Source organism: Malurus melanocephalus, unplaced genomic scaffold (assembly GCF_030028575.1).
Source record: "Malurus melanocephalus ecotype Western Australia unplaced genomic scaffold, MMel_1.1 scaffold_1269, whole genome shotgun sequence".
NCBI lineage: Eukaryota > Metazoa > Chordata > Aves > Passeriformes > Maluridae > Malurus > Malurus melanocephalus.
The window spans coordinates 16,271-27,145 of record NW_026624501.1 but is presented as its reverse complement, the minus strand read 5'-3'; the positions used below and the strand labels follow the sequence as shown (position 1 = coordinate 27,145).

Sequence of the window (10,875 nt, the reverse complement as noted above, 5' to 3'; positions counted from 1 at the left end):
AAAATGGGAGAGCAGGAGCTCAGCACTGGCTGTGGAGTCTGGAGTTAAACACTGGAGAATCACAGGGGTACAGAGATGTGGAAATAAAAAAATTCTGAGGCATCAGTCACAGTTGGCAAAACTTAAAAAAAATGGTTAAAAATAGTCTGGAGTTAAACACTGAAGAATTTCAGGGTTACAGAGACATGGAAATAGCGAAACTGAAATCCTGAGGAGTCTGGAATTATCCACTAAAGAATTCCAGGGTTATGGAGATGTGGAAATAGAGAAATTCTGAAATCCTGAGGCATCAGTCAGAGCTGACAAAACTTAAAAAATGGTTAAAAGGGAGAGAGCAGGAGCTCAGCACTGTCTGAGGAGTCTGGAGTTAAACCCTGAAGAATGTCAGGGTTACAGAGACATGGAAATAAAAGAATTCTGAGGCATCAGTCAGAGTTGGCAAAACTTTAAAAAAAAATGGTTAAAAATGAGAGAGCAGGAGCTGAGAACTGTCTGAGGAGGCTGGAGTTAAACACTGAAGAATCACAGGGGTACAGAGATGTGGAAATAGAGAAATCCTGAGGAATCTGGAGTTATCCACTAAAGAATCACAGGGTTAAAGAGACATGGGAATAGAGAAAATGAAATCCTGAGGAGTCTGGAGTTAAACACTAAAGAATTCCAGGGTTACAGATATGTGGAGATAGAGAAGCTGAAATCCTGAGACAGAGCCAACAAAACTGTTCAAAAAAATGGTTAAAAACAGGAGAGCAGGAGCTCAGCACTGTCTGTAGAGTCTGAAGTTAAACATTAAAGAATTTCAGGGTTACAGAGATGTGGAAATAGAGAAATTCTGAAATCCTGAGGCATCAGTCAGAGCTGACAAAACTTAAAAAAATGGTTAAAAGTGAGAGAGCAGGAGCTCAGCACTGTCTGAGGAGTCTGGAGTTAAACACTAAAGAATCACAGGGGTACAGAGACATGGAAATAGAGAAACTGAAATCCTGAGAAGTCTGGAGTTATCCACTAAAGAATTCCAGGGTTAACAGAGAGGTGGAAATAGAGAAATTCTGAAATCCTGAGGCATCAGTCAGAGCCAACAAAACTTAAAAAATGGTTAAAAGTGAGAGAGCAGGAGCTGAGAACTGTCTGTACAGTCTGGAGTTAAACACTAAAGAATTTCAGGGTTACAGAGACATGGAAATAGAAAAACTGAAATCCTGAGAAGTCTGGAGTTAAACACTAAAGAATTCCAGGGTTACAGAGATGTGGAAATAGAGAAATCCTGAAATTCTGAGGAATTTGGAGTTACCCACTAAAGAAACACAGGGGTACAGAGACATGGAAATAGAGAAATCCTGAAATTCTGAGGAGTCTGGAGTTATCCACTAAAGAATTCCAGGGTTATGGAGATGTGGAAATAGAGTAATCCTGCAATTCTGAGGTATCAGCCAGAGCCAACAAAACTGTTCCAAAAAATGGTTAAAAGTGAGAGAGCAGAAGCTCAGCACTGTCTGTGGAGTGTGGAGTTAAACACTGAAGAATTTCAGGGGTACAGAGATGTGGAAATAGAGAAATTCTGAAATCCTGAGGCATCAGTCAGAGCTGACAAAACTTAAAAAAAAAATTGGTTGAAAGTGAGAGAGCAGGAGCTCAGCACTAACTGAGGAGTCTGGAGTTAAACACTAAAGAATTTCAGGGTTACAGAGACATGGAAATATAGAAATTCAAATCCTGAGAAGTCTGGAGTTAAACACTGAAGAATTTCAGGGTTACAGAGATGTGGAAATAGAGAAATTCTGAAATCCTGAGGCATCAGTCAGAGTTGGCAAAACTTTAAAAAAAATGGTTAAAAATGGGAGAGCAGGAGCTCAGCACTGTCTGAGGAGTCTGGAGTTAAACACTGAAGAATCACAGGGGTACAGAGATGTGGAAATAGAGAAATCCTGAGGAATCCGAGAAATCCTGAAATCCTGAGGCATCAGTCAGAGCCAACAAAACTGTTCAAAAAATTGGTTAAAAACAGAAGAGCAGGAGTTCAGCACTGGCTGTGGAGTCTGGAGTTAAACACTGAAGAATCACAGGGGTACAGAGACGTGGAAATAGAGAAATCCTGAAATTCTGAGGAGTCTGGAATTATCCACTAAAGAATTCCAGGGTTATGGAGATGTGGAAATAGAGTAATCCTGAAATTCTGGGGCATCAATCAGAGCCAACAAAACTGTTCCAAAAAATGGTTAAAAGTGAGAGAGCAGAAGCTCAGCACTGTCTGAGGAGTCTGGAGTTAAACAGTGAAGAATTTCAGGGTTACAGAGACATGGAAATAGAGAAGCTGAAATCCTGAGACAGTCAGAGCCAACAAAACTGTTCCAAAAAATTATTAAAAGTGAGAGAGCAGGAGCTGGGAACTGTCTGTGGAGTCTGGAGTTAAACACTGGAGAATCACAGGGGTACAAAGATGTGGAAATTTCTGAGAAGTCTGGAGTTAAACACTAAAGAATCACGGGGTACAGAGACATGGAAATATAGAAATCGAAATCCTGAGGAGTCTGGAGTTAAACACTAAAGAATTCCAGGGTTAACAGAGATGTGGAAATAGAGAAACTGAAATCCTGAGGAATCTGGAGTTAGCCACTGAAGAATCACAGGGGTACAGAGATGTGGAAATAGAGAAAATTAAATCCTGAGGAGTCTGGAGTTATCCACTAAAGAATTCCAGGGTTACAGAGACGTGGAAATACAGAAATCCTGCAATTCTGAGGCATCAGTCAGAGCCAATAAAACTGTTCCAAAAAATGGTTAAGAACAGGAGAGCAGGAGCTCAGCACTGTCTGAGGAGTCTGGAGTTAAACACTGAAGAATCACAGGGGTACAGAGACGTGGAAATAGAGAAATCCTGAAATCCTGAGAAGTCTGGAGTTATCCACTAAAGAATTCCAGGGTTACAGAGATGTGGAAATAGAGAAATTCTGAAATCCAGAGCTGACAAAACCTAAAAAAATGGTTAAAAGTGAGAGAGCAAGAGCTCAGCACTCTCTGTGGAGTCTGGAGTTAAACACTGAAGAATCACAGGGGTACAGAGACGTGAAAATAGTGAAATCCTGAGGAATCTGGAGTTATCCACTAAAGAATCATGGAGATTCAGAGACATGGAAATAGAGAAACTGAAATCCTGAGAAGTCTGGAGTGATCCACTAAAGAATTCCACGGTTACAGAGACATGGAAACAGAGAAATCCTGAGGAGTCTGGAGTGATCCACTAAAGAATTCCAGGGTTAACAGAGATGTGGAAATAGAGAAATCCTGAAATTCTGAGGAGTCTGGAGTTAAACACTAAAGAATTCCAGGGTTATGGAGATGTGGAAATAGAGAAATTCTGAAATCCTGAGGCATCAGTCAGAGCCAACAAAACTGTTCCAAAAAAATGGTTAAAAGTGAGAGAGCAGGAGCTGGGAACTGTCTGTGGAGTCTGGAGTTAAACACTAAAGAATCACAGAGACATGGAAATAGAGAAGCTGAAATCCTAAGACAGTCAGAGCCAACAAAACTGTTCCAAAAAATGGTTAAAAGTGAGAGAGCAGGAGCTCAGCACTGTCTGAGGAGTCTGGAGTTAAACATTAAAGAATCACAGGGGTACAGAGATGTGGAAATAGAGAAATCCTGAGGAATATGGAGTTATCCACTAAAGAATTCCAGGCTTACAGAGACGTGGAAATAGAGAAACTGAAATCCTGAGACAGTCAGAGCCAACAAAACAGTTCCAAAAAATGGTTAAAAACAGGAGAGCAGGAGTTTAGCACTGTGGAGTCTGGAGTTAAACACTAAAGAATCACAGGGGTACAGAGATGTGGAAATAGAGAAATCCTGAAATTCTGAGAACTCTGGAGTTACCCACTAAAGAATCACGGGGTACAGAGACATGGAAATATAGAAATCCTGAGGAGTCTGGAGTTAAACACTAAAGAATCACAGGGGTACAGAGATGTGGAAATAGAGAAACTGAAATCCTGAGGAATCTGGAGTTAGCCACTGAAGAATCACAGGGGTACAGAGACATGGAAATAGAAAAATACTGAAATTCTGAGGAGTCTGGAGTTATCCACTAAAGAATTCCAGGGTTACAGAGATGTGGAAATAGAGAAATCCTGAAATTCTGAGAAATGTAGAGTTATCCCCTAAAGAATCATGGGGGTACAGAGACATGGAAATAGAGAAAATTAAATCCTGAGGAATCTGGAGTTATCCACTAAAGAATTCCAGGGTTACAGAGATGTGGAAATAGAGAAGCTGAAATCCTGAGACAGAGCCAACAAAACTGTTCAAAAAAAATGGTTAAAAACAGGAGAGCAGGAGCTCAGCACTGTCTGAGGAGTCTGGAGTTAAACATTAAAGAATTTCAGGGTTACAGAGATGTGGAAATAGAGAAAATGAAATCCTGAGGCATCAGAAGGAAACAGAAGGATCACCCCGTGCCACCCCTGCCATGGCAGGGACACCTCCCACTGTGCCAGGGTGCTCCCAGCCCTGTCCAGCCTGGCCTTGGCACTGCCAGGGATCCAGGAATTCTCTGAAAACCAAAATTTAACAGCAGCAGCACCACGTACCTCTGATCCTCTCCACCAGATACTCCTGGTTGGGGGTGAGATCCAGGTAGGGCACCAGAGCGTTGAGGGTGGGGATGAGTGGAGCTTTCACCAGGGCTGCCTGTTTGAGGCTGCTGATGCTGGCTTCTGCAAAACACAGAGCTCAGGAAACATTTCACACCCCACACCACCCCAAAGATCCTGCAGTTACACAAAGTAGCACAAATCTCCACATCAAAGCTATGAGGAACCTATAGGAACTTAAGAGAGAAAAAAAAAGTCAGGGCAAAAACAGAATYCATCTCATTTTTATGGRCTTKGCAATCTTTTTTCATGAGGAAACACTMTAAGARACAGCCCMAAAAAGGGAATTAAATAAAAAGCCAGATATCAMATCTACTYCTCAGTTAATTTGAACCAACAGGAGAAGYAGCTCCCCACAGAGCTCAGGAAACATTTCACACCCCACACCACCCCAAAGATCCTGCAGTTACACAAAGTAGCACAAATCTCCTATGAGGAACCTACAGGAACTAAAGAGAGAAACAAAGCCAGGACAAAACCAAAATCCACCTCATTTTTATGGACTTGGCAACTTTTGTTTCTTAGAGTGTTTCCTCAAGAAAAGCCCAAAAAAGGGAATTAAATAAAAAGCCAGATATCACATCTACTCCTCAGTTAATTTGAGCCAACAGGAGAATCTCCAGCTCCACGTGGAGCTCAGGAAACATTTCACGCCCCACACCACCCCAAAGATCCTGCAGTTACACAAAGTAGCACAAATCTCCTATGAGGAACCTACAGGAACTAAAGAGAGAAACAAAGCCAGGACAAAAGCAGAATCCACCTCATTTTTATGGACTTGGCAACTTTTTTTTTTTTTTTTTTTTTTTTTTTTTTTTCCCAAAAAAGGGAATTAAATAAAAAGCCAGATATCACATTTATTTCTCAGTTAATTTGAACAAACAGGAAAAGCAGCTCCTTTAGAACCCTAACCTGATAGGAAAAGCAGAACTCCAGATCATCAAAATTTAAAAAAAATTCTGTTGAACTTTTCAAACTCMATTCTTTCAGGAATGGGATAATTTGAAGGAAGAATTTGGATGAGCACATAGCAGTAGAGACAGTGAGATTTTTTGTGATACACTAAGAATTTACAGCACATTTGTCTTTGAAAAGTTTTCTGATTAATAAGAAATAAAAATTGATGATACTTGGAGCTGTAAAATTAAGTTTAGGGAAACAAAACAAAACAAAAAAAAAAAAAGAAAAGGGGAGTGATTTAAGAATTTTGCCCTGAGTGTCTTGGTGCTAACACTGATATTTTGAGATTATGGAAATAATCTCAAAAGCTGAATTAATGCAAGAGGTGGAACAAAGATSCCACCAAAACAGAGCAGAAATGGGACAAAAATATTTCCCAGACTTAATTAATTAACACCAATTCCAAGGGAATTGCCAGGCTGCTGCCTCATCCTACCTCCAATCTGCAGTTCAGGACATCCCATCCTCCTCAATTGAGTGCTCACAGATTCCATCTCTTCCACGAGAGGAACCAGAATGGTGTCATTGATCCACTGGCAAAGAAAAGGGGGAAATTCAAGCTCAGAAGCAACAAAAATCTGAAATAAACCCTTCAGCTTCACCCTGTAACCATTCCCACCACAAGCACAAAGCAGTTTAATAGAAATGCTGAAGCAAATCAAGAAGGAAAAGAATTTAATTTATCAAGTCAGGCAAAGTTTAAATGACTTTTTAATAAGGCAGAGAATTCAATGTAAAGGAGTTGAGAAAACAAATCTGTATCAGGTAAAGCTTTCCTAGACAAGAAAGATGGGAATTAGGAATCACAGCCCTCAAACCATAATTTGATGRATCCATTCTCTTTCCCATTTGTTTCAGGAATCAGGGAAATAAGAAATTTGTGGGATTTGTATGGGACAAATCTGCACTGCAATCCTTCCCATCTCTGCCACAGAAGTCATGGAGGTATTTTCTCCTTTAGAGAGGGACTTACATTCCTGAATTTGGCTGTCCAGGAGTCCATGTGATCCAGGAGCTGTCGGTTCATTGTCACCCGTGCCCAAACCTGAAAAAGTTTATTAAATCCACCGTGAAAAGTTTAAAAATCCACATGAGAACCTCACAGAACAGCCCAGAGCTTTTAGGGTCTGGAACAATTCCTGCTGCTTGCAAAAGAGGGGAGTTGGTTAAATGCTGGAGGAATTTTTCTCCCCAACCTTTTTCTCAAATCCCAACCTTTGCACAAAAATACATTTTAATGCCCATTTCTCCCTTTTAACCTATTTTTCTGTGGAATTTACCTCCTCTGCAGCCTGTTTTGAGCTCAGATCAGCTTCATCCTTGTGTGCAGAAGGAGCCTGGGATCTGCAAGCCAACTGATATTGGAATTTCCTCAGGATCTGTGCGTGGTCTGCCATGGACCGGCTGTAATTCCAAAAAGTTGGGCTGCTGGAAGGAGAGCTGGAATCTGAGCTTCCTGAAAAGAWTAATTCATTTTAAAGTTATTTAAATTATTGTCAAATAATTCTGGAACAAACAGCAGAGGGATAATGGGTCAGTGTGAGTGGATACACTAAAGTCACTCTGCAGAAACACTGGATTCATCCTTATCTCGATTGTCCCTCCCTTATCTTGATTGTCCCTATCCAGGGAAAAACTGTCTGGAGAGGAATCATAGGGAAATCATCTCCTTTATTTTTATCTTGATTGTCTCTATCCAGGGGAAAACTGTCTGGAGGGGAATCAGAGGGAAATCATCTCCTTTATTTTTATCTTGATTGTCCCTATCCAGGGCAAAAACTGTCTGGAGGGGAATCATCTCCTTTATTTTTATCTTGATTGTCTCTATCCAGGGAAAAAACTGTCTGGAGGGGGAATCATAGGGAAATCATCTCCTTTATTTTTATCCTGATTGTCTCTATCCAGGGAAAAAACTGTCTGGAGAGAAATCATCTCCTTTATTTTTATCTTGATTGTCCCTATCCAGGGAAAAACTTCCTGGAGGGGAATCATAGGGAAATCATCTCCTTTATTTTTATCTTGATTGTCTCTATCCAGGGAAAATCTGTCTGGAGAGGAATCATAGGGAAATCATCTCCTTTATTTTTATCTTGATTGTCTCTATCCAGGGAAAAACTGTCTGGAGGGGAATCAGAGGGGAATCATCTCCTTTATTTTTATCTTGATTGTCTCTATCCAGGGCAAAACTGTCTGGAGAGGAATCATAGGGAAATCATCTCCTTTATTTTTATCTTGATTGTCTCTATCCAGGGAAAAACTGTCTGGAGAGAAATCATCACCTTTATCTTTATCTTGATTGTCCCTATCTTGTCCAGAACTGCCTGGGTTCATCCCCTTTATCTGACACCATCTCCACAAAATCCCCCTCTTATCAAGGTGATCATCTTATCACAGCCAACAACTGCTCCAGAGATAAGCCATCAGCATTCCCACATTTAGGTCCTTTTTGAAGGAATAATTGGAGGAAAACTGCCTGAAGGGGGAACAATGGGAGGAGGAGGAGTTGTCTTTGACAAGCTCACAGGTGATTACCCATAAATGACCTTTTTACTGGTACTTTTTTCACCCACAAAAGGTATTTATGAATAAAACAATCACTTTTTCTCACCAAATCCCCCAATTTACCCAATTGAACTCGGTGCTGTTTCTCCTCCTCGTTCCTCAGGAAGGTGTCCAGGGATTTGACATCTGTTATGCAGTCATCTTTGTAGGTGGAATTGTTGTACARAATGGGGGAGAATCGGTAGTGAGACCTTATCCCACCGCTGTCCACCGGTGCCACGCTCATGGAATGTGGAGATCCATTGGGAGAGTGGCTGAAGCTGGAAACCTCGGGTGCAAACAAACCATTTTAATTTTTTAATTTTTATTATTCTACAAGGCTCAAGCTGTGCATTTAGGATGTGTCCCCCTCCTTACCTTACTGTAGCTGCTGCTGCTGGGTGAATAAGTGACAGAGGTGCTGTGAGAGGGGCTGGCTCCTGCCAGGGCCTGCAGTTGGGGGCTGTATCCACTCAGACAGCTCGCAGAGAATTTGGGGCTGGCGCTGGGGGAACGGGAGGGGCTGTAGCTCAGCACACACTGCCCCTGGATGGGTGGGGAAGGTGTCAGGGACAGCACCCTCTTGGCTGCTGGCTCCCGTGGAGGGGTGACAGGTACAGCTGCAATGGAAGGACCAGCAGGGTTACATTGGGATGCAGCAGCTCCAAATTCCCCTTTCAAACACACACATCGTGCTTTTTTTTTTTTTTTTTTTTTTTTTTTTGTTTTTAGGGCAGTATTGGGGATGTTAAAAAGGACACTGAGAACACAGTCCTTACAGACCTCAAACTGAAACCCGTGACCCCAGCTCAGAATAAATCCTACATTCTGACATTCCATAACCTCGAATATTCCAGCAGCTCCTCCACCCACCCAYTCTACTCATATTTTCATCTTAATTATCTAAAATCCAATTAGTTCCACTTCAAATGGCCACAAACTAAACCCCAACAAATTCCACTCAACGTGTAGAACAACATCAAGCCCAACCCTGTGTCCTACATGGGACAAACCCAAACCCCAGCTCAGTTTACAGCTCATGCCACAGGAGATAATTTAAAATAAACAATCCTGAACTGGAGAAACAACAAAAAAMCCACAAAAAWATTAAAAAGAGGGGTTGATTCCCCACCTGCCTTGCGTAGCCAGCCCACAACCTGCTGGCTGGGACTTGTGACCAAACTTGCTGGTGCTGCTGTGTAGGTGAAGTATCTCCAGAAATCAAACAGGGCATTGAGGCTGAACAGGGCTGCCAGGGCAAACTCTGCAAGAAAAAAACGAGTTTCTGTCATACTTTAAAAATAAATAACAATATTCACAAAATGACACTATGTCCATTAAAAAAGATCATTATTAGTGCTACAAATTTGGTGAAATTTTTAAGAWTTCTTCACTTTCTTAGGCAAGAACCATTGGAGGTAATTTTCCTCACTATTTAAATTAATTTACACATTTCAAAATTTAGTTTTTAAAATGGAATGGTTATTTTCCAAACAGAAAGTCTCACGATTTTAAGATTTATGCTCCTTTCCATCCTGTTTGAGACAGTTAAAGAGTCTTCTCTAAAACAAACTCGAATTGTTGTAAAATACCACCCACACCCAGAGCACAACACAGCAGAAAAATAAACCTAAAGATTTATTAGATTAGGTAAATCTAATAAATTTAATTTATTAGAACCTTAATCCACACATTAAAAAGATTTCATTCATTAAATAAATTTTTCATGCCCTTTAATGTAGAGAAAAAGCTGATAACACTCCTTTTCTGCCACTAAAAATGATGAAATTCCAGCGGTTTCAAGGGAGATCACAGAAAGCAAAACAAAGTTTTGATTTAAATCTCTAACATTGAAAACAAGCTGCCTCAAAACGACCTCCCAGCCAGAAAAATGAATAAAAAAGAATCCTAAAATTTGATATAAATACTGCAACGACTCACCAATATACCAGAGTGGAAAGCAGGTGATGTTGTAGTATGTGCTTAGAAGTTTCCCAGTCCTGAAAAGCAAAACAAAAAGGGAGAATTTAGCAAAAAAATGCCATTTTTGGGGAATATTTAAAGCTCTACACATTGGAATCTTTGCTGGTTTGAACTAAAAGGAACAATTCACTYACATTTCAGTGTAAATGATGCCAGCTACAGATATATTGAGGAGTCCCCAGGCCAGCACCACCTTCCTGGTCTCAGCCTGTTTCCTCATCTTCACAGCCAGRTCGATCAGGGAAGTGTCTGGACTCTTATTCGGCGTCATTGTCTGTGATAACAGAAGGAAAAAGCAAAAATCTGTGAATTTTTACTCAGCAGRAAGATTCTCAGACTGAGGAACAGTGTCCATCTTCTCCCTAATTTTTGAATATTATCCTTCAAAAGAAAGAGGGAAAGTTCCCACCTCTTCCAGAAATAAGAAAGAAAAAACAGTGTTTTTATTGAAAATTACCGCTTATTTCAGTAAGTAATAGAGTGTTTTCTGTCATATTAAACCCACAGATTTTATCTTTTCCTTTATGCCCAGTAAAACTTTATGTTAAGGAAATAACCCTGCCATAGGCAGGCAGACCCCACATCTTCCGCCGACCTCAACCCCTTGCCCAAACTTCTCAAACTTCACCTTTTCCCCAAGCCAAACCYCTCCTCTCCCTCACCACAAACCTCTCCAATCCTCCTTCTCAAACTCCTCTGCTCCCCCTCCCCAAATTTAACCTCTCCCTCTTCCCAAAAGTCTCCT

General features: G+C 40.8%; 1 protein-coding gene across 1 annotated transcript in view; it reads right to left on the bottom strand.

Moving 5' to 3' along the window:
- TMEM209 (transmembrane protein 209) overlaps window positions 1-10,483 on the bottom strand; it is a 13,804-nt gene extending 3,321 nt beyond the window's left edge. Inside the window, exons 1-9 of the mRNA XM_057387595.1 lie at window positions 10,265-10,483; window positions 10,089-10,147; window positions 9,280-9,411; window positions 8,526-8,767; window positions 8,232-8,436; window positions 6,887-7,062; window positions 6,580-6,651; window positions 6,043-6,139; window positions 4,566-4,709 (exon numbers count right to left, since the gene is read on the bottom strand). Coding sequence (XP_057243578.1) covers window positions 4,566-4,709; window positions 6,043-6,139; window positions 6,580-6,651; window positions 6,887-7,062; window positions 8,232-8,436; window positions 8,526-8,767; window positions 9,280-9,411; window positions 10,089-10,147; window positions 10,265-10,401 — 1,264 coding nt within the window. The 5' untranslated portion in view covers window positions 10,402-10,483. The remainder of the gene's footprint in view (window positions 1-4,565; window positions 4,710-6,042; window positions 6,140-6,579; window positions 6,652-6,886; window positions 7,063-8,231; window positions 8,437-8,525; window positions 8,768-9,279; window positions 9,412-10,088; window positions 10,148-10,264) is intronic.
- Between the last annotated feature and the right edge of the window lie 392 nt (window positions 10,484-10,875).